This window comes from Theileria equi, chromosome 1 (assembly GCF_000342415.1).
Source record: "Theileria equi strain WA chromosome 1, complete sequence".
Taxonomy (NCBI): Eukaryota; Apicomplexa; class Aconoidasida; order Piroplasmida; family Theileriidae; genus Theileria; species Theileria equi.
In genome coordinates, this window is record NC_021366.1 from 3,222,119 (window position 1) to 3,244,810 (window position 22,692).

General features: G+C 40.7%; 9 protein-coding genes across 9 annotated transcripts; 3 read left to right on the forward strand and 6 right to left on the reverse strand.

Moving 5' to 3' along the window:
- Nucleotides 1-553: 553 nt before the first annotated feature.
- On the reverse strand, nt 554-1,435 carry BEWA_032310 (hypothetical protein; the record flags this gene model as incomplete). Its single annotated transcript, XM_004829987.1, has 1 exon — nt 554-1,435. The coding sequence occupies one exon, from the start codon at nt 1,433-1,435 to the stop codon at nt 554-556; it is 882 nt and encodes a 293-aa protein (XP_004830044.1).
- A 1,433-nt stretch (nt 1,436-2,868) lies between these two features.
- Nucleotides 2,869-7,146, forward strand: BEWA_032320 (hypothetical protein; the record flags this gene model as incomplete). Its single annotated transcript, XM_004829988.1, has 1 exon — nt 2,869-7,146. The coding sequence occupies one exon, from the start codon at nt 2,869-2,871 to the stop codon at nt 7,144-7,146; it is 4,278 nt and encodes a 1,425-aa protein (XP_004830045.1).
- Nucleotides 7,147-7,548: 402 nt separating this feature from the next.
- BEWA_032330 (hypothetical protein) lies at nt 7,549-8,979 on the reverse strand (the record flags this gene model as incomplete). Its single annotated transcript, XM_004829989.1, has 1 exon — nt 7,549-8,979. The coding sequence occupies one exon, from the start codon at nt 8,977-8,979 to the stop codon at nt 7,549-7,551; it is 1,431 nt and encodes a 476-aa protein (XP_004830046.1).
- Nucleotides 8,980-9,507: 528 nt separating this feature from the next.
- BEWA_032340 (mitochondrial small ribosomal subunit Rsm22 family member protein) lies at nt 9,508-11,390 on the reverse strand (the record flags this gene model as incomplete). Its single annotated transcript, XM_004829990.1, has 8 exons — nt 9,508-9,715; nt 9,751-9,857; nt 9,892-10,239; nt 10,273-10,430; nt 10,464-10,668; nt 10,701-10,796; nt 10,862-11,019; nt 11,054-11,390. The coding sequence occupies 8 exons, from the start codon at nt 11,388-11,390 to the stop codon at nt 9,508-9,510; spliced, it is 1,617 nt and encodes a 538-aa protein (XP_004830047.1).
- Nucleotides 11,391-12,070: 680 nt separating this feature from the next.
- BEWA_032350 (glycerol-3-phosphate acyltransferase, putative) lies at nt 12,071-13,990 on the forward strand (the record flags this gene model as incomplete). The annotated part of the gene is made up of 3 exons (XM_004829991.1): nt 12,071-13,672; nt 13,707-13,784; nt 13,819-13,990. 3 exons carry the CDS (start codon nt 12,071-12,073, stop codon nt 13,918-13,920), a joined length of 1,782 nt encoding a protein of 593 aa, XP_004830048.1. The 3' UTR covers nt 13,921-13,990.
- A 5-nt stretch (nt 13,991-13,995) lies between these two features.
- Nucleotides 13,996-14,709, reverse strand: BEWA_032360 (hypothetical protein; the record flags this gene model as incomplete). Its single annotated transcript, XM_004829992.1, has 1 exon — nt 13,996-14,709. The coding sequence occupies one exon, from the start codon at nt 14,707-14,709 to the stop codon at nt 13,996-13,998; it is 714 nt and encodes a 237-aa protein (XP_004830049.1).
- Nucleotides 14,710-14,729: 20 nt separating this feature from the next.
- BEWA_032370 (uncharacterized protein) lies at nt 14,730-16,914 on the reverse strand (the record flags this gene model as incomplete). Its single annotated transcript, XM_004829993.1, has 2 exons — nt 14,730-15,095; nt 16,831-16,914. The coding sequence occupies 2 exons, from the start codon at nt 16,912-16,914 to the stop codon at nt 14,730-14,732; spliced, it is 450 nt and encodes a 149-aa protein (XP_004830050.1).
- Nucleotides 16,915-16,961: 47 nt separating this feature from the next.
- On the reverse strand, nt 16,962-20,006 carry BEWA_032380 (serine/threonine protein phosphatase family member protein; the record flags this gene model as incomplete). Its single annotated transcript, XM_004829994.1, has 4 exons — nt 16,962-17,237; nt 17,272-19,254; nt 19,289-19,514; nt 19,594-20,006. The coding sequence occupies 4 exons, from the start codon at nt 20,004-20,006 to the stop codon at nt 16,962-16,964; spliced, it is 2,898 nt and encodes a 965-aa protein (XP_004830051.1).
- An 812-nt stretch (nt 20,007-20,818) lies between these two features.
- On the forward strand, nt 20,819-22,321 carry BEWA_032390 (hypothetical protein; the record flags this gene model as incomplete). Its single annotated transcript, XM_004829995.1, has 1 exon — nt 20,819-22,321. The coding sequence occupies one exon, from the start codon at nt 20,819-20,821 to the stop codon at nt 22,319-22,321; it is 1,503 nt and encodes a 500-aa protein (XP_004830052.1).
- Between the last annotated feature and the right edge of the window lie 371 nt (nt 22,322-22,692).

Below are 22,692 nucleotides of genomic sequence, written 5' to 3' on the forward strand. Positions count from 1 at the left end.
AATTGTTTTAATGATGAACAGGACATCCATGTAGGACCATATGACTGTCTACTGTTCCACAACCAATGTGTTAGGATATTACCCATCATTCTACAAAATAACATGGTAATGATAACGATGAAAATGCACTAATGACTTTTAGTGGCCATATCGGCCATACTGAAAAATGTGTGGGACAAAGAATCTCTATTGTGCCGCTTTTAGGTCATTTACGTATTGTCGTCTCCTCATTCTTCTACAAACAATAAATAGCATTAAAATAGTTGATAAAATAAAAGAGTCTTGCAATCGCTGAAGAAATAATGGAAATTAGTGGTGATAATTATCCCGACTTACGACATCATTCTACACATTTCGGCTACAGTTCTATATCTCCCATTATTTTACCGATTTATCAAACTTCAATCGGTTTGAGCCATGGCATCACAGGTGGTCTCTGATACAATGCAAGTACCCCGAAACCCTCGGCTGATTGGCCCATAACTAGCATAAAGAGTATAGTAGGATGTTTAAATGTCATGGTAAAGTTATAAAATACCTAAATTACAGGGGCTTAGCACGTCAACCATCCCCTTCTGCAAGTTCTTCTATGTCCTCTGATGCTTGGGAAAAAGAGGTATCTGGACGAAGCGACAATCTTTCTATTCTTCATCTTGTAGTTTTTGCCGTTAAATTCCGTTACTTGGATTTTCTTCCAGTTTTTGTCAATCAATTCAAAGTGTTGGAACTCTGGCACCATGCGATTCTTGGTGTATATTGAGAGTATAGTTTTGTCGCCCTTTGCAAACTGTCTGACGGACATGCACTTGTTATACTTTCCTTGGGACTTCCATAAGATGGATCCCGAGTTTAAAACCGCAGTTATGACTGCGTTTCCCTTGGAACATAGCGTTAGGCATGAAACTCCGACGGAGGTGTTGCTGAACATTTCCGTCGTGCTATTGTCGACTTGGGAAAGATCTAACGACACTGGTTTCTTTTCCTCTTCTCCATCTTTTATTGAAATGCCCTTCATGTCGTCAAGTCTCCCTTCAAACTCCTCCTCGGTCACTAGTACCCACGGAGTCTCTGCGGAGAGTTCGTCGTATCTATAGTACACATTTTTGACCTTCCACTGCGCATCATATCGCAGAGATAGTATAGTTTCATGACCCTTTTTTGAAAATCTCCTGATTGTCAGGAACATCTCCCCGGGAGCCGCCTTCCACAGGTACTGATCTCCCTCCTTGACTGACTCTACCGTAAAGCCAAAACCAGTATTATCTTCACAGGTAAAATATTCTACATCGTCGATTAGTACTCGCGATATCTTTGCGGCCCGCTCGTCGGGGTTCGACAAGTCCAGGGGTACCCGAGTCACGGCAGGACCTATGCAGTTGCATAATCTCAAAAGGTAGAGCCCATATAACACCACTAATGTTTTAATTTGCGCCATAGTTAGAATTCAGCAATCACGCACTGCAAAGTGGTATCATAATGTCGAGTGAATGGAGAGATCGAGTTACACATGCAGAATCCTACACATGGAGGCGTGTGGCCCGTTTGCGGGGTATACGCGACCCCGCGCTCTCCCGTGGGATTTACGGCGGTAAAAATAATTTTAAAAGACTGAAAACTTGGATTTACGCGTGCAGGTATCGGTTTACGGGCGCCGCGGCGACGCTACGCCGGGAACGCGACTCTTGTGTGGGAAGAAGCGAGAAGCTCCACATTATCGTCATTCGCCGAAAAGGTGAAGTCGTTTTGCGCTCTCCAACGCGGAAAATGTCCTCCGAGACCCCGCCGTACCCAATGCGGGTTGTTCCTCGAGTGTATGGCCCGGAGGCTGTAGCTGTGGCGACACCAGTTTTATTCTGCCATACTGGTCCAGTAAATGGGTCACAGTTGCGACATTTGCAGTGAGTAGTGAGCGTAGCGACTAGCAGGATGGAGTCTTGCAAAACGGCTCTCTCTTCTCTTGCTAGTGGCGCTGGCGATGTAGCTCTGGCCAATGGTCGAGGTTCGGCTCGTTCATAACTCCACAGCTTGAACTGGGACCTCTGAGGCGGCGCAACGGTCTCGTATTCTACATTCATCCTAGTAGTCTTTGTCGGAGCCATAGAGTTTCTACAACGACCATAATGGTATGGTTGACACTAATAGTGCCCTCTCTGGAATGCTCTGGATGGTTAAAGTCATTGATCCCTGGGCTGGAGTCCTGCATGCCCAAATTTCCGTGCTTAAAATGTAGGTAGATGGTCGTAACAGTAAGCATGTGGTCGAGACCAAGAATTCCATAGTTTATAGAGCATCATGATACGTTCGTAACAGACTTGATTTGCGCGTCTATTCTTCTCTCCAGTATTACAATGTAGTCGATAGAAATGGAGTTGTCCTCTAATTCATGGTTTATCTCCTTTGTAGTCTCTATGATCTCTGGGAAATTCCTGAGGCCTCCTAGTGGTGAAAGGGAAGAATGTTGTAGAGGAATTTTCTGGACTAAAGAGCGACTCTTTGTGTTTCCAAAGCTTTTAAAGTCCTTGACCTCTGCCTACTACTATGCATGCACAGTTGTCTGACCATAACCACCAAGGAATGGTATTGAGAAGAATATGGACTCGGTGGAAGTTGTATCGATAGACGTGAGTGTTGATTGTACTACTGAAGATTGTGTTGATAGTTGTTCATCTTGTTCTGTGGATAGTCTCTCTGACAGTGAGCTAGTTGTGAGGGAGGATGAATGGAATGGAGATAATTATTAATAAGTAATGGACCCGGTAAAACTCTTGAGGATATCTGTTCCTCATAGATTTAATAGATTTGACGAGTAGGGGTTACCTTTTACCATAACAGCATAAGTGATGGGTATGTCTCTAGGAAAAATTATAAATGGTATACCATGTCTATGTAGACATAAGTAAGACAACAGGAAGGCACAAAAAAACCACGTACTATGACCATCAAAACTGTGCTATAACTCTAATAAAGGAAGATGACCCAAAGAGGGTTACTACCTACAACCAGCTGACTGGTTACAAATTATACACCCACAGATTGCCACCTGATACTTGGTATGGAATTTATTACGATCTTGGAGTAATAAATCACAAAAATGCTAAACAAGAAGGATTAGGTGATCACAAAGAGTATTGGAATAGTAAACATGTTTCCGTTTATTACTGGAAAAATGATGAAGACAATCTCATTCCCCTTCTCATCGGGATTAATTTAAACGGAAGGAATGAGACACACTTCCGTAAAAAGAGTCTAAATAATGAATGGTGGGAAAAATATAATGAATCACCATATTCCCATGATTTTAGTTTTACAAAAATATTCGATGGCACCTTCAAGAAAATTGTAATACTTAACATTGGGGCCGAATTTGGGACAAGTTACTGCAGTCATCCGTCAAAAGAAGACTTTAAGAAACCTTACATATCTAGTCCTAGTCATGCGAATTGTGAATATATCACAATATCTGTGAGTTTGAAGAATAAAACACCATGTCAAGGATACACCGCATTTATACACAAATCTCTTGGTGGTTCAATGCATATTCTATCAACATGGCATAGAAATAAATTTCTTCCATTCAAAGACAGTTTGTTTAAATCGGAATATGATTCTATGACTGTATACTATGCAGAAGGTGATGATAATATGAAACACCCTCTCCTGGTTGAGCTTAAACATACTTCCGGACGCTATGAATTTTATGAGCCGAATGGAAACAGCTGGAAACAGAAATTTAAAACTTCGACCCATAATTATTACCAACTTGAAAGAATAGTTTTAGGCATATTAGATAAGTATGCGTGTAAAGTATACGATGCTATTCCCATTGATATATCTAAGAGGGAAAGGACCAACTACCGTTGCAAGGAAGTTTGTTCAAGTAACCACAGAATTAATGTTTGGAACAATACTAAGGCTAGCGGTGGGATTGAAGGTTACGAAGTATACACTCATACTCTTCCAAACGGTATCAGCTCTACAATCAGTAGGTTCATGAACGGGAATAAGAATATAACGATACATGGTATTTCCTTTCCGATTCAGTCTATTACTCATGTTGCCGTATATTTTCCGAAATGTGCCAAAAATGACACACCGATATTAATTCATATCACTCATGGAAGTAATGATAGTAAGTGGTATAAAAGGAATTCTAAAGAAAACCCTAATGAATGGGTAGAAGTTGGGAATGTCTTAGAGAATATCAGACCAGACGATATAAACAAAGTACTAATAGTGAGTGTTCTTGAGGGAATACTAAAAGGTTTGGAAATAGAAGGATGTGAAAAACGTGTGACAACAGGTAAACCTAATATTCCCTCGACTGGAGGTGTTTTAAAGAATATCTTCAACAATAGATGTAGTATGGATGTAGGAGACTGTAGCCAAGGTGAATATTATGTTGACAATTATTTTAAAATAACTAAACCTGATAAAAAAGAAAAGCCTGATTATTTAGATATAGGGATAACTGGAAAGCCTGCTGGTACGGAAACATCATCCGGTAATGGATCCATCAACGGACATAATAATATAGAGATTACCAGCGGTGGAAGTGTTGTAGATACAGATACTGTAACATATGTAGGGAATTTGAGGCACTTAGGAGCCGGGACGATGGATATAGTAGAGAATACCAAGTCAAATAACCAAATTAGTTTAACAATGACAAATTCGAACGGTGGCAATGTATTTCTCCCTAATAAAGAAAATTATACTCCAGACGACAGAAGTCATGGTAAAGAAAAGGATAGTAAAGATAACTCAACAAATACTGGTGCAGTAGGCTCTATTTCTGGTGTTACTACTAGTTTAACTGGTGATGCTGGTGATACTCAGAGTACGTTTACTAATGCTCACGGTGAAAGGGCTCTAGTTATTACTAAGGCTGGTAAAGAAGAAATGTTTGCTCTTCTATCTCCACTAGACGGTGATGCTGTTGGTAATGGTGTTAGTGATCGTACCGTTGATGGAATTAAAGCTAGTGAAGGAACTGTTGCTCCTCCCCCGCCTTCTGTCACTATTGACATTTCTGAAAGGTCTGTCATCGGATGGAATAGTACTTATTATGATTACACTTATGGTTACAGAAATATTGAGGTAACTCCCAATAGTAGGAGTCCTCAGGGCTTCACTGGATATGCTCACACTATACCTAATAAAACAAGTGAGTACTTTACCCTTAAGCAGGTGAATTATAAGGGTTATTCTACTGGGATTATAAAAGGATCGTCTATTCCAAACGTCACCTCTGTTTCAGTTTACTACTGGTCCTTTTTAGAGGGCCCTACTAGGAGGCCTATTCCTGCAGAGAAGAGAAATAGACCACTTCTTATTAAGATCATTACTAAGGGATCTAAAGGAAACCTTGAAGAAGCTTACTATGAAAATATTAGTACTATGTCTAGTGAGAATGAATGGGCAGAGATTCAAGGTGAAAAACTCAACAAACTTAGGGAATCCGATGGACTTGAGAAAAAGCTTAAACTCCTAAATTGTCGGCTTAACAGTGCAGTGATAATAGATTTAAGTATGAAACCTACTATTACCAGTACAGAGAACTATGATGCATGTGACGATATTGATAAGAGGACTCTTGGCACCAACCATGGTCATTCAAAGATAAAGGTATACAAGGACTCTCCTATTAGAACTTACAGTGTCTATAAACATGTTCTCAATCAGGGGGGGAAGTTCCACATACTCTCTTTCAAGAATGGTGAAACGCCTCTTACTGGAATTGGAGATCCACCCATTATAGATGTGGATGAAGTGAGAGTCTACTTCTGCTCAAAGGATAGAGATAATAAGCCTCTTCTCATATACTATCATAAGCCTGGAGGATCACCGGAACATAACTGGTACAAAAGTGAGAAAACTACCAGTGATAGTGATGAGTGGAAATGGGTAGTTTATCTACCTTCGTCAAAAACCGATGATTATGAGAAAATCCTCACTGAACTTAACACCCTCACTAGCACTTGTGCACCTCCCAAGGTGACAATTGATATATCAAACAAGGGCGATGGAATAACCTACCAAAGTCCTGAAAGCACTCCATCTCCACAAAATGTAAAGGTTGTCAAAACTCCTGGAGGTATTCTGGATGATCCTCCACCAAACTATGAGAGATATGATCATACCGTAACTATTAGACCTAGAAGTTACTTTACAGTATCTGGATTTATATATGAAACAGGAAAGAAGATTACTGGGATACTCAATGGACTTACTCCCATGGAGAATGTTACATCCGTCTCAGTATATTATTGGGGACCCCTTAAGGATAAAGGTAATCCACTCCTGATCAAGATTATGAAGTCGAATGGTATTGAAGAGTCTGAGTGGTATGAGAATAGTAGTAAGGATGGACAGAACAGAGACTGGAAAAGGGTTGATAATTCACAGGAGGAAACACTTAAAGACTCGTCCACTCTCCAGAAAAAGCTCAACCTCCTGAATTGCAGACTTAGCCGCGTAACTGTTATAGACATTGGACAAAGACCTACTGATGGGATGAGTTCTGATGCTACTTACTGTCATGAAGGTTCAGATTATGAAAGTCTTGATAATGATGGACATAAGCCTAAACTGCTTAAGGTAACAGATGTTTCCAAGGAAGAACAATATGGTGGTGAAAAACTCGGTGACTTTGCAATATATAAACATACTTTACGGAGTGGAGGAAGAACTTTTCATATATCTTCGTTTTTAAACAATAAAACTAAAAACTCTGTCAAACTTGACGGTCTTCCTCCACCTTTTATTGATGTACCTGAAGTCATCGTTTACTATTGCAGTTCTACTGAAGATGGAAAACCTTTGGTAATGAACTTTAAGTATAAGAAAACACCCGGTACAGGAGCTGATATTGACGCATGGTATAAGAAACCTCTTGGAACGGATGATGGTCCCTGGGTCCCACTGGAACCAAATGAGAAGCCTAAGAATGACAATAGTGATATTGATAAGAAATATACTCCATTATGGGTTCTTCTTGATAGTTATGACACAAAATGTAAAACATCACTGTGGAAGATAGTTATCTCTACGGGTGGTGGTACACTTGGAACCGGTGGTGCCGTAGGCGGTGCAGGATATTGGGCCTATTCTAAATACTTTATAGACGCTTTGGTACGCTTAATATAATTATATTCTTTGGCATTTGAGGTTCTAAGGAATGTCAAAAGCATGATAAGCACCAGTCGCAAATACTTACCACAAGCTATCTGAAAATAGGCAACAAAATCCATAGTACCACGGTAATTTATATAGATGCATGTATCTGTCTACTCCTGACAAATCTTTCAAGATTTATTTTGAGATTGTTATCTTGTTGATATGAATGGGTACTGACTAGTTGGTCTTAATTTGTTGGTTTGTTTTTGTTTCATGTTAGTTGTTTCTGTTCTTCTTGGGTCATTGTCTGTACTATCCTCTCCTCTACTGTTTATTGTTGTGAGGATAGTATTCCGTTCTTTAGATTCTAAAAGGTGATGTGAATTCTAGCATTCCAGTATACCAACAAGAGAGTAGTCTAGGGGGAGTCTACTATACAACAGCAGTGAATATTGCAAGTACCCTTCTAATTATACTCCATCCAGTGTCAAGTGTATAGTTTACTGCTTCAGCGGTGGCCAATGGAGTCATTACACCTGCAGTACTATAACCTGCTTTAGCTCCTGCAGAAGGTCCAGATGCAGGTGGATCAGAGACGTGCTCCCTCTTAAGAGCGTCAAGTTTATCCTTTAGATCTTTATTTTGTAGCCTATCAGTTCCTTTTTCACCCCTGTTAAGTTCTGTCCAGTTATTTCCATTCTTATCCTTTTGATAGTACTTAAATGTGGTACCACCACTTAATTTCAGTTCAACAAGGAGAAGCTTCTTCTCGTCTGAAGGATCTTGACCAAAATAGTATGCTGTAATGGCATAGAGAGGATAATCTGGTTTTATACCATCTAGTGTGTTACTATTATGCTTAATCTCCCTAGTTTTAAAACCAGGTCTATCATTAACATAGTTAACAAAACTAGTATATTCAGTACTTCCTTCATCTAGTTTTATATCATGTCTTGTGATATTAATAGTTTCTTCTCTTCCAAGGGAACCCTGATCTTTGTATGTAGTTGAACCTCTATCTTCAAGACCCCTTCCGTCTCCAACATTTATTGTAACTGTAGGAGAATAATACTCAATGAGAATCTTGGAAATATTAGTACTGTCGGAGAGAGTACCAGGTCTATTTGTAGATACTGTTTCCCAAATAGATTCATCCAGACCTTTTCTTTTATACCATTTTCCATCGGACAAATATATAAGGAGAGGTTTTTTCGTTTCCCATTGTGACCAATAGACATATGCATTGGATATTCTACCAATTAAATTAAATCCAGTTTGTTCTTTTTCATTCTCTCTTAATTCTCCAATATTACCATGAATAGTATGTGTATAGTACGAATAATCAGATCTTTGAAGAGGTGATACAGCAATTGTAGCAGTATTACAACTGCTTGGACAAGGATAAGGTTGATTACCTGTCTTGGAAATGTCTATAACATGATAACCGCGTCTTTTACAATTTTGCTCATCTAACTTCTTCTTTATATGGTCTACGCCTATGTTGCCAGTACTTCTCCAGTGGGTACTATCTGAAGTAATGTAGTAATTATTCTCACCAAATTGAACAATGAGTGGTGTCTCATGTTTTATATCATCTTTACTATAGAATACAGTTAAACTAGTTTCATTGGATGGTTGAGATACGAATTGAAGATAATACTGACTCTTTATGGTTCCAACTTTACCGTCTTCTGGAGTATGTATGAGTTGTTTGTAGTTGGTACTACCTGCCCCAAATACTTGGCTGATGAATACCTTTCCGTTGTTACTAGTATAGCACTTTCTTCCATTAAAATATTGAATTTTGTCGTCTCCATCATAACCTCTGTAAATGTCAACATCCACAGTTTTCCCTCTGGCCATATCCCATCATAATTTGATCATCATTGTGTACCTTTCTCTTCCTTTTCCAATGTCTTAACTGGTGTGAGCAGAATAGTCAGTATGGATGAATGGTGGTAACTATGTAAAGAAGAGACAATAGGCATGACAAAAGACTATAGGTCTAGACAATGGTTAAAGGACAAAGTAGATGTTGTAAAGGAGTATCATTCCAGGGACTCTACAGAGACTGATGCATGTTGAATTGAGGATGTCTATAAAAGGGGAAGCTATAGTGCAGGAGGTATGGATGACACGGTACCAACGAAATCAGGGTTTGATACGATCTGTAGCGTAAAATCATGTCACATGCAAACAATAGGTAGTGAGTCCAAATTTAACTAGGTATTAACATGAGTAAAATTGAAGGAACAGACCACTAGATATTATCCAGCAGAGAAATTCTTCAGGTCATATAGAGCTCAAATGGAGTTATAACCCCCTAAATGTGTTATTGAATATACTTGGCGAACAAGTTTAGTAATTTACTAGTTAAGAAATAGTCTACAGTTAGGAAGAATAGTTGCGTATCATCTCTTCCTCTATTTGTTTTTCTAGTTTTTCATTCACCTTTTTGGGCGTTTTTCTTCCAACTTCCCTTTCTTCCTTGTTGAGTAGGTATTCCTTCACATTATCGGACGTATATCCTCTTGCGATTGGCTTCTCTTCTCGTTGCGTAAATCTCCACAAGTCACCCCAGATGGCATCTCTTGCATGCCTAAATAATTTTCGTGTTAAGACAATTATACAAACTTGTATCCACCGGATTCTGGACTGTTTTTTGGGACGATTAGTCTCTTGAAATTATGCGGAGCACTGCATACGTCTATGAGGACTCTCCTTCCGAGTTTAAGGGGAGGCTAAATATTAGGGATGATCCATAGATATACATACCAGAACTATTCTGGGCCAAAAATACGATTTTTCAGCGGTAGTTTTTGCGTGGTTCTCATCGTCAAAGGTATCTCGTGGTCCAGAAGATTTCCTCACCACAATATATGAAAACTTTTCATCCTCTATAGCTTTAGATTTTGCACCCTTTTTGTAAATGTAATGCGGGATTTTAAAGATCCTTTGTGAAAAGTGACACCAATCTCTTCCAGTTAATGCCATGGGACATATCCCTTCATGTGGACACGGTGCCACAAAGTGAAAGTTGCCTTTTTTGAGTTGCGATATAAACATTTCCCTCAGTGAATGGATTATTCTAAATCCAGTCGGTGTACCCGGTTCAACTATTACCTGAATAGTTTAATAATAGAGATATGGACAAACCATCATTCCTCCTATATTAAGCCTGTTCCAGAGGTTCTTTACTAGCAGTGATCTGGACTGCGTTCCTCCAATGTTGGTCATGCAGTACGGAAGAACGACGACATCGAACAGTTCTGTACTTTCATAAACTTCATATTGGTACCGGATATTTTTTATTTCTATAAATGATGGAATGTAAGATATAGACAAACCGGGAGTAAGGTGTTGACAAACTTTTGAGAGATTTTCCGAACCCTCAACTATAAGGACGTCTGTAGAACTGTTTAGATCCCATATGGTATTTGCAGCCCTGAAAACTGATTGTAATGTGCCAACAACGTACACTATAGCTGAGCCTGGTCCAGCGTTGTAAAAGAGCCATTTTCCTGTTTTTGCATCCGGAACTCTTTTTTTAATCTACACGTGAATTTGGGGAAATAAAGACAAACCTCGCTGAATATACGAAGTAATACTGCATAATGCCCAAAATATGTGTGAGCCGTATATGCAACTGCGATTTGAGGGGAGAAACTAATTTGTGCATTCTGAACATTCGTGTATGCAGTGTGAGCAAAATGTACACCGGATATTGTCTAGTAAACAACATTACCTTGTGCCTGGCATCTTCAGCTTCTGAAAGCTCAATTTGCGCTTGTTCATTGGATCCAAAGCGATTCTTGTAGAGATTTACAAATTCTCTAAATTTCGGATTTGATGAATACTTTTGCTCATCAAACGGTTGCGATTCAGATTCTCGATCGAGGAGAACTAGATGTGCTTGTACATTAATTTTTGGGCTAACCTGAGGGTAATATTCTCGGTAGTTCTGCGCATGCTCTGGCAGCTAAACGTTTGGAAATGTATGCACCAATGTTGTCGATATCCTTTTTCCTCGTCGTTGTCTTGACAAGCTCAAAGAGTTTATCCTTTACATCTTCCGGGAATGGAAGAGTCTTTATGGATGTCTTGCTGACGTCATCGAGTTCGTGATGCTGGTCTTCTTTGGACGGTTTGTATGCCGGGATTCTGTCAAAGCAGAAGCCAAAATGTGCTCTTCCAGTGCACTGAAAGGGGTGTGCAGAGGTCAGAGCAGGTTGAGAATGCGATGCAGATTCCACTAGGGAAGAAGTCTTGAGCATTAGACCGCGTAATGGAAGCTCTGGGAGACTGTACACATTCACACACGACCTGGTGATCAGCATATTGGCCAACTCTCAGTTATTCCTGTCCTTCCCCTATCGATTGGCTCCTCCTACTCGAGCTCACACTAGCCAGAATGTCGTCAAAACGCCCTTGCCATAATCACACCCTCAATCCCCTGCAACGACCACCTTGTCTAGTAGCTCGGACCGCTAGGACTGACAACTGCGGCGGATTCCACGGCGATGAGACGAAATGTTTGGACTTTGCGTAAAAGAGACGAGAAATTGTGTGTGGATGTGCAGTTTGGCGAGAGGAACCGACGGCAACACCATTTTCCCGCACGCGGCCTTTTATTTCAAATTTTAATGCAGAGTTACGATATTTTGGTTTAAAAGGCTGAGTTTTGGGACGGAGAATCTCGTTTGTGAGAGTAAATGCACTTGTGGATCATTTAACGGCGACGCCAGTGTCGGTGTGTCTTAATCGTTTTTGGAGCTTCAGATCCGGACTTTGGTGGACAGAAAGGCTACAGTTTGATGTGATTTTGGCAGAGAATCGCGCGCCGAAAAGAGAGGAAAGGCTGAAGGCAACTCTGGGATTTGCGACTGTATCATCGAGTCAAAGAGTTTAAAGCGTACGCAAGATGTCAAAGTTTGAATCAAGAGACTGAGGAAACATGATGACCATTACGTCCTCCGACTTTCGCGTCTTCAACTGCTACCTCTTCATCAAGTGGCTCTCCAGCATCGTCGTACGCTCCATTTTCACAAAGATTACCATTATACATGAAGAAAGACTGCCCTTGTACGGGCCTGTGATTGTAGTTGGGAACCACAACAACCAGTTTCTCGACGCAGCACTCTTGATTTACGCAATACCAAGACAAATTAGCTTCATCATTGCAGCAAAGACTCTCAAAAGAAAGCTTATTGGTACCCTGGCATCCTTAGCTGGCTGCATCTCAGTATACCGCCCAGAAGACCTAAAATATAGCGGAGTTGGAACAATCACATGGGAAAATGACTCCACTGTGTTGGTCGGGAAAGACACCAAATTCCGGGTGGATTTAAGTATTGGTGACAAGATAGTTTTTGGACCACATAGGATACCTGTGCGCGATATTGTTTCTGATACAGAATTGATACTAGAATCACCGGTCCCTCAAACATGCTCCGATAAGCAACATGGGGAGCCATTTTTAATTGTACCAAAGGTTGACCAATCAGAGGCATACCAGGCTGTTTCAGCATCCTTGAGATACGGTAACGCTATTGTGATTTTTCCAGAGGGTGGGTCACATGATAGAACAAACCTTCTCCCCCTGAAGCCTGGAGTTGCTCTCATGGCATTCAATTCCCTCTTGGACGGAGCTGAGGATGTCGTTATCGTTCCCGTTGGACTCATTAGCAATAACCTTCGTAATGATCAATCGTACGCAACAATTTACTATGGAAATGCTATAACTATAACAAAGGAGGATATCGAGGAATTTCAGGTGGATAGACGCGCAACAGTAAGCAAAATTTTGGGACAGATTGAAACAGGATTAAAACACTGCATGATTACAGCTCCTAATATCCGCATAAAGGAATGGATCGATTTGTGCGCGAGTCTATACCCACCAGAGAGGAGTTTAATTCCCACAAGCATTGCATTCGAGCTCAGGCAGATCATATCAACAATTTTTTGGAAACATGAGGATAGCCCTGAAACTCAACAACTGATTGAACATCTCTCTGGATATCAAAAGAGACTGGATAACAGCTTTTTGCGTGATGGAGAAGTATGGCTTTTGAAGCAGTCGTTGCACTCGGCAATATTGCTCCTTATTGAGAATACCGTTCGCCTTGGATGTTATGTTCTCATGGGCCTCTCCTTTGCTCCCCTGTGGTTCCCACTTTATGCTATATCAAAGGTGTTGGCTGAACGTCATAGGATAAAAGCCTTAAACAATAGCTCAGTAAAGCTCGATGCATCAGATGTGGTAGCTAGCTACAAGATGTTAGTTCTGATTGTGATTGTTCCGCTTTTCAACTTTTGTTACGGGTTTTTGTTAGGCCTTTGGCTTTACGTGGAACTCAAAAAGATTCTAATGGTTACCCTGGCATGCATGGTAACATTACCGATTTTTTATTATATAAACTTGAAGTACGCTAGGAAAATACCCCGATTGCTGAGGCAACTGCATGTTGTTCCCTTGATTGTGATTGGAAAGATAAATACATGGAGAGAGACAGAAAGAGAGTTAATCACTATGCGTACCGAACTTCAGCTACTGGTATGTTTAGTGTTTATGATGGAAATGTTTACAGGTACGAGAATTTGTACACAAAATGGGTCCAAAGGTGTCTGAGACGTTTTTGGATGATCTTGGTGCCGTTATCCCCAGGGTTTGTCATTTATTTTCATAACAGCACTATTTAGGTTTTGGTGGATGCTGACACAAGTAGATTGAAACGAATAAAGGACCATTGGATGCCAATTTTTGTCAGAGATTTTTCAGAAATTAGGGAAGAAATTCTATAAACAATTCACTCGCGTTTGTCATTTTTGATTCCCCAGTTCACACTTTGCATGTCGTATAGTTGGTTTTAATAAAAGTTAGAAAATTTTACTCTTTAGCCCAAATAATTTATGTGAATAGTGTTTAGCGGCTCCAAATACGAGTGCCCATAGCTTGTTGATAATCGCAAGAATGTGGCAAACTATTGACATTTTTTTAGTTATCCTAGGGTCGTCCATACTTTTGATCATATTTCGCATAACCTTTTGGCGTGCCTTTTCATCCTTGAGCATGTAGGAGTTGATACGCTGTTTGAGTGATTGGAAGTCTTCTCCATTCGGATGATAAATGAGGGCTTGTTTGCAATATTGTTGTGCGTTTTTATAATTTCCGAGTTTAATGCTGGCTTGAATAGCTCTAAAGAACGCCTTTGCATTATTCTTCTCACGTTCTAATACAGATTCACAGTATTGAATACACTTGTTATACTCTCCCTTTTTAAGATATGCCAAGGAAAGGTTTAGAGATAGAGCAACGTATAACGAAACAAACTTTTCCCAATTTGTGGGTTCTTTACCTTTAGAGTCACCATTTTCAGACTTGTCTTGAATTGTGGAATTCTCTGGACTATCTCCAGGAGTGGCACCAAAATCTTCACCCTTGCTTAGGATAAAGGTTAGTGAACGCATGGGTTTTGACCAACATTCAATTGCTCCATCGATATCTCCAGCGTTAAATAGAGCGTTTCCTTCGTGCTTGTCACGTGCGTAGTCGGTGTCCCTTTGTTCACTGGGCACAGTCATAGTGTTCATTGCTTTACTAACTAGACTACCTATGCTCTAATCTTTCTATACTTCACCTTCTGTTTGGGTTCTTCTTGTGGAGGTAGTTCCGGTCCCGGAGTAGTGGCCCACTTGTAGACAAAGAGTGATAATTTGTATAGACCATACAGGGGAATGACCAAAAATAGTTTGTAGAAGAAATCATAAAACGCGGAGCCTACAGCTACAACTGTTGTGATGATAAACAAGTCGTTAGACAGGCTAAAGGGTACACCAAGTTTGAGACTGCTATAAATACCAGAGAGACTTGTAGAATATCCAAATAGCACAATGGCAATTCTCCAGATACACCCAAAGAGTGTAAATGGGAGCGTACCAGACAAAAGGCTCTTTAGAAATGTCAAAGACCAAATCACCTGTAAATATTTATGATTTATGAATAGTATCAGTGAAATGAGAGGAAATTTTGACGACCATAGAGAGTCTACCTCCTACCAAGGGTAGGGAGAGCATACTGCATTATATCCATAGAGAGTATCCGTGAGTCATTACTGAGATGGAGCAGAAGAATGTGAAGAAGAAGGATGTAAAGACTGCTTAGTAACACCATTCTTGAGATCCTTCAGCTTATTATTAAAGTCCTCCTTCTTGATGGGAGTCCATTTACCATCAGCGTTCTTTTCAAAGTACTTATTAAGAGCCTTTTTAAGAAGGATTAAAAGTAGAGAGGACTCTCCCTTGGACGATAGTTCAGCGAATACAAACTTTTCCTTTCCAGAAGCAGTCCATATCGAAGTCTGGTCGTCAACAACAGACGTTATTTTTGAGTAATTCTTTGGATAATACCCCTTGAAGGATACCTCTGATTCATTTTCCATATGCACATCAATCTTCTTACTATCTGGAGTGACAAGGTCTAGAGTGGCAGGAAGTGCATGCTTATACTTCTTCTTTAGTTTCTTAAGTCCAACATTATGGTCTTTCTCCTTACAACTCTTCCATTCTTTATCGTCATAGTACTTATAGACAGTGTATTTATTACCACTAAATAAACTCTTTGTTTCTAAAATTGTAAGAGTATGTTCGTATACATCAAAGTACAAGACAGCTGAGAGACACGTCAGATCCTTTTCTTCCCAAACTATTTCATCTCCATAGGTAAGTTTGTTAACAGCAACACCTTCCTTGGCTGTGAGTTTAAGAACCTTAAACCCATTATCTTCTCCATCTTCTACATTAAAGAGGGATTCATCTACCTTACCATTATCTCCACCATGACACAATCTTACCAAACATACCGTCCATAGCAATGCCAGAATCTTCATCCCACTCTACCACCTCTCAACTGGTGTGAGCAGAATGGTCAGTATAGATGAATGTTGACCAGACTCTCCAACTTTTCCTCTATAAATTATTCGGCCATATAATCAACACTACTCTCCCTTTACGCATTCCATAGGTCAACAGTAGCCTCGCATATCTATTCTGTTGCATCAATCATTTTATCCCTATGCGCTCGCCCTATGCATGAGTTCCAAGTCCACCCTTCTCGTCTATAGTGACCATTTAGGCTCCTATACTCTGTGTACTAGCCATTTCATCTATAATTGCTACGTTCATAAAGTTGCCATTAATCCTATCCTTCCTCCATTCTTCTAGATACTCCTAATAAGTCTAAGAAAGAGACTAATGGAGAATCTCATAATGGTAACTTATTCCTCCATCTACCTACGAATACACAACTCGATGCCTAGCATCTCTTCATCACTCTTTCATTCGTTACACTCATTCCATAGTGATCTACTACCTAGTCTAACGACATCGGTAGGTCACCTGTTTCAGTACTCCTTGTAGTCGTCTGTTCGCCATTGCTCACTACTCCGTAGTTCGCATTCCATACGGCCGCTTAGCCTTCTGGTACTCATCCTAATCATGACAGCGCCAAAATAGCCATCATTTAATCCATTGCGATAATTTGGTGGCCCCTGCATCTCGGTCCTCCGACATCAGCCATTCACCGTCGTGTTTTGCGGACAAACGCGATACTCCCATGATATTAAATGCATAAATGTCATCATTCAAGCGAGTTAGCAGCTACAACTCCCTATGATCGTCCATATACGCGGCATTCACAGATTAATGCATACACACCAGAGAGAGCAAAGCTACGAGATTGTAATACTTTCCCAAGACTCGTTCCCTTTCGTTACGCTTCTTTTCAGACCGGTTGGCCATTTGTTAGACATGTATAAAGATTATGTACTGGCATTATGGGTGGAGGGTTAATTATCACTCTTGTACATGGGCCTGAAGGAATCGAGAAACTCATTGTAGAGGATCATGCCTTCGTTGTTTGTATCCATGCATTCCACCAGAACCTCGGTTTGCTCGAATGTGAGCGGCGCCTTTGTTCCTCCCAAGACGTCATTGAGGGCATAGAGGACTTCCTTGAACTCGTGAATGTAAACTGTTCCGTCGTGGTTGACATCATAGTGATAAAGGGCTTGCTTCAGACTGTTCTTGTGCTTGTACATGGTTGAGCAAATGTGATCCCACATCTGTAAATATTGCATGTAAGCGTACATGAAATACCTCATTGACGACTGAATACTTGCTCTGATCAACAACGTAAAACGCCTGAAGGAATTCCAGATAGTTTATCTTTTGCGAGTTGTTTACATCAACCATTCGTGCAATTTCAGCCAGGTGATGGTCGGTGAGTTTAAATCCCAGCTCCTCTTCTACCTTGCTCAAGTCCATATACTTTAGCGCTCTTACGAAATCATCAAGGGATAAAATTCCCTCTCCTGCCTTGTCGTAATCTTGGAACTTTTGAAACAAGGCGAATGCTCGTATGGCGGATGACCTCCTTCTATTGACCTCTTGCTTACCCATCTCAATACTCTTTTCGTCTGGAGCTTGACTAGGGTTATAGTACCTGGCAGCAGTCTCAACTCTGTTGGATAAAATTACACGCCCGATCGCTGGAAGCGCCTTTTCCATCCATTCCTCCTTGGCATTATACCGAATGGAAGCGGAATAAATCACCTTGAGTTTACTCAAAAACTCAACAATGTCAGCTTTTCCATCTTGAGTTCCATCCAAACAACTCGAAAAGATGGTCCTCATTAAAATCTTTATCTGCGGATTCGAAAGTCCAATATTCAACTTTCTTATAGCCTCGTCCAACTCAGAATATGAGACGAGACCATCCAAATTGCGATCGAATATCATTAAGATTTCCTTAAGACTGAGGTCAGACTGTAACATGGTATCAAACATGTGGGCTATACATTCCCTCTTTACATGTTCATGGTTGTACCCAACAGGCTCAAAGCCGATATATATACTTTTTAAAATATCATTATAGTGAACTAAACCTGTGGTTTTATCTATGGCCCTGAAAAGCTTAACAGCAAACAGCCAAGGGACTGTCATTCCAACCAGTTCAGATAGACCATTTCTCCATACCTCTGGTGAAATGGCTCCGTTTTTATTAATATCATGCTTATAGCAATACAACCAAACCTTTTGTTTGTTTTCACAAATAAGTTCCGATAATTTTAAGAGGACATCGTCCAAAAATTTCCTGGAAAGTGTGTCCGTAGTGTCTTGTGCCTCCATTTCTCTTACCAATGCAGCTTCTATAATCTTATTTGTAACATTGTTGGTGTTATTTGTCAACATTTGTATAGATTCCAGTGGCGGTGACATGTATTCATGTGCTTCAAACTTTAAACCTTGCGAGAAAATTAAAATTGCTCCAGTATTGTGAGTAGTTTGGCAATAATTTGAGGCTGAAAAAAGAGTAACGCAGTTTCCACCATGTGCAATATCAATTCCCTTTAGCGTGGGTGGAACCTGGTGGGACCGAATACAAATTTCTAAATTATTGAGCTTTAGAAAATTATCTGTGATATCTGGTCCAAACCTAATACACCCTACACCTCTAGTACTTACATCCCTTCCCTTATTCTGCTGAGGATCCGACCAGAGAATGTCAAACATAATGCTATCATCATATAAATCTGGAGATGCTGGACAACCGCGTTTGCGATTTACAGCATTTATCTTATCCAGAGTAACATCATCATGGCGGAAAAGACCTCCATGCACAACTATAATTCTGTTTTCAATGACAACAGCCAAAGGCAACTCCCAGAATACTCTTTGGAACAAATTATAAATGTGTCCGTCATACTTCTTTTTTACCTCTCTAGTAAATCCATATGACTCGTTCATATCATCAGATTCATGATTTCCTCTGTTTATGATTACAGAATTTGGTTCCGCTAGTTTGAAGGCAAATAAGAGTAGGAAAATGTTAGAAGCGTTCATACCTCTGTCTGCAATATCTCCATTGAATACGTAAACATTCCTACTAGACGGCGGCCCAAACTTGTAAAAAATCCACAATAGGTCATTCAACTGACCATGGAGATCTCCCACAAGGATCAAGTTGCTATTTTCGTGAGGAGGCACATTGATATAGTTTATAGCTCCCTGGTCATTTTTCTGATACCAAGAGAGCATGTCTAACAGAATCTTTTGCGCGTAGTCAATGGGCACCTCAATCTGAACATTGTAATGGGCATGAAGAAAAACTTACGCATGACCCGGACTTGTACATGTCCAGGAGTTCGTGGGCGAACTTTGCGGTGACAATATTACCCAACTTTGGACCATTGAAGTCTGAGGGAGGATAGTCCTTTACGGTAAACTCGTAGCTGGTGTCTGAAAAACGTCTCTTGCGAACAATCCTTGGATCCTTTAACAGACTACCCTGGTCCGAGTACTTCTTTTTAATGTACTCGATGATCGGCACGGACACATTCCTGAATGTTGATGTAAGCTGAATGGGCGTCGGATGAAAATTCACCGATTGGTGACCTTTTGCATGCACATTGAACAAACTTTTTCGTGTCTAGCGTTTTAAACTCTTGTAGATTCTCCATGTGGTCCCAGAAGATGAAGGAGAGTTCCTTTAGGAACTTGAGCCTCCCCAAAAACGCTCGCACATTGGCTTGAATTCTCGTTGCTGCGGCTTCATCTTCTCTGTACTTTTGCACGGACCGTAGAGGTACGAAAAGTGCGGTTTCACTGTTTGAAACAAAGCACTGCGTTCCGTTAAACGTCCCATTTGTACACTGAGGGATCCTCTTGTCTAGCTCGACGCCAACTATGGATTTTGGGTCTACAATTGCCCCTTGAGCTGGCCCACAGCCGCCATGTAGATACTTTACGATGCCCTTGAAGCCGTAAACCATGACAGTGTCGCCCAGGCTTACGCTGGCCTCCATATGACCACCAGTGACCACAACTTCCATCTTGCGCCACCAGCGTAATTTTTAGAGCAGATTTATTTTGTACAAGTCGTAAATGTGGAAATCGAACCAATAGCGACCAAAGGGCCTTAGACGCTCCAGCTCATCATAATGGAGAAGGTGTGTATGCCAATGGGGGCAGAGTACAAGGTGTGTACGTCGTAACGCGAGATTATCCAGAGCATGATACCGTAATGCGCAGCATGAGCAATGCTCAGTACAGCCGCTATGCCCAGATGACCGCAGGGAATCTGGAGATCACGCCACCGTCTCTAGATGGTGGTAGACGAGTGTTTTATTGACACTGCAAGTGGCAATAGGACAAGAGTGTTGAAGGACTCTCGGTACGACTGTATGGAGTACTAGACGACCGTAGGGAGTCCATAGAAGAAGGATAGACTAGGTAGTAGATCACTATGGAGTGAGTGTAACGAATGAAATAGGGATGGAGACTCTATGAGCGAAGTGAATAGAGGAGCCTTGCGAGTATACAGAGTATAGGAGTTTGTATACTCACAGTGACCCGCTCTTCTATTGCTAGATAATTGTCTACTATATCCTGCAGCTGTTTGGCATGGATACTCATTTCCCCTTTTATTGCATGCATGTTCTCATAACATCACTTACTAATTCCAGCAACTCTACACTCCGTCTATGAAACCTTAAGGATGTGAAAGATACTTAAACATGCATCTTGAAATGAGGGATACTGGAACACTAAACTCCCTAGTAGAGAATGGAAGGATATCTTCAACTTATAGCCAATGATATGGTATATAATGGTGTGAATGACAGGTAAGCTCACAAGATGACAGATGGCACAGAATGGAGGACTTCAGAAAGGCGCCATGTTTATGGCAGGGCTGACTCTGTTGCAGTCTCTCCGTGTGGCTTTAACTGGAGCAAAGTTTGCACTTGATAGATTTAAAATTCCGCAACAGCATGCCAGTTCGTTCATTAACATGGTCCATAATCCTATGGAACTGGCAACGTTTACTGGAATGGCTATCATAAACATAGTACTCATTTGGACAGATGGCTGCAATGGCTGCAAGGAAAGTTTCAGGTACCTTGCCGCGTTTACAAACGTAACACTGTGCTTTTCCTTCATTCTACTCCTCTATGCATTTACATCTGGAGGTCAAATGGGAAATCTCACCTCCTACTACTGGGCTATTGTATTGGCTTCATTTATTTATGGACTGAATGTGGCCACTGTAATGACTGTGGCAAGTACAGATGCTTCCCTTTTCAATGTAGGAATTCCTATCTCTGGTATCCAAGTTTCTGTCTACTATTTCGTCTTTACTAAGTTGGCTGAGAGGTATAACTGGTCGAACGTCAGTTACAGGATTATATTCTGGCAGCTTATTATAGCAATATTGATTTCAGCAGCCTCTGCCATAGTGTGGACTATTGCCTATTATCCTTCGGGTACTGCTGGTGCTAATGGTGATACTAAATCTGCTTCTCTAAGTGAGGGTCTTCCAAAGGCTTGGTCTCCAATTCTTATGGCCATGGTTGGAATGGGTGGTATATATGCCTTCTACCCTGCCATAGCTCCTTATAAGTTGACTGATGTTGGAACCGGTTACACTATTGACCTGGTTGTTCTGTTCATGAGTGCTGTTCCTGGTATTATTATTGCAGCTTTATGCTCATTTGAAGGCAAAGGTCCAGATCAAGAATGGAAAGGTCAAAATATTAACTGGAATTACATTTGGTTCTTGGCAATTCCGCATATTACCGTAATGATCTTGTGCCTTGTTACACTTCATTACCCTGATAGTGGAGTAGCTGGTTCCATCAAGAGTAGTGGTTTAAATGCTGGAATCATTACTGTAACCCTAAAGTTTTGTGAAGAGGGGTTAAAGGCAGTGTCATATGCTGGAGCTGGTAAGCAAGTAGGTAAATACTGCAGCTGCAACAACAATAACTGCAGAGACTGCCAATGCTGTAAAACCAACTATGAACTATGCAAAGACAACTGCACTTGTAGAGACTGTACCTGTAAATGCTGTAAAGACAAGGATGGTGGTGCTATCTCCTCTTTTAACACATTTACTTCACAATTTTTAATGATTGTCCTAGCTTTTACTGGAGATGGTTACCTTAAGACCTATTCCAAGTATGAGCATGATAGGAGTAAATGGCCTACTAAGGATTATGGATTCTTTAAGTCCTTAGGATACTGGACATGGAATGGAATGAAGGTGGCATGCAAGAGCGTTAAGTCTTCCTTTACCAAGAATGTTAGATGCAAAGTTTTGGGTAAATCTGAGGCTCTACTAATTGTCTATGAAGATCAGGAATTTTAGTGCATGACCTGGAATCTGTCATGTTTAATGGGCTACTAGACTACTCACTCATCCCTGGCCATTCGTCCCTGGGTAAAAGTCTAGTGGAGAGTCTGAGGGAGAGACTCATACCGAGGAGACATTCAATGATAAAGAGTTACGCTCATGCTGTTTGTCAGTTGTCTGATAAGGATAGAGATTCTTGGCCTACTTCACGTTATGGGTTTTGGAGTTCTTGGGGATATTGGTGTAAATGTGGTTGTCGTGGTCTCTATACCAGTCTTCCTGAACTGTTGACTTTTGATATGAGGACTACTTTGACTCATAAAGATGATCATTTGTTTATTTTAGTTACTTGTGACTTGCCCCCAGATGAATAGTTTGTTGATACG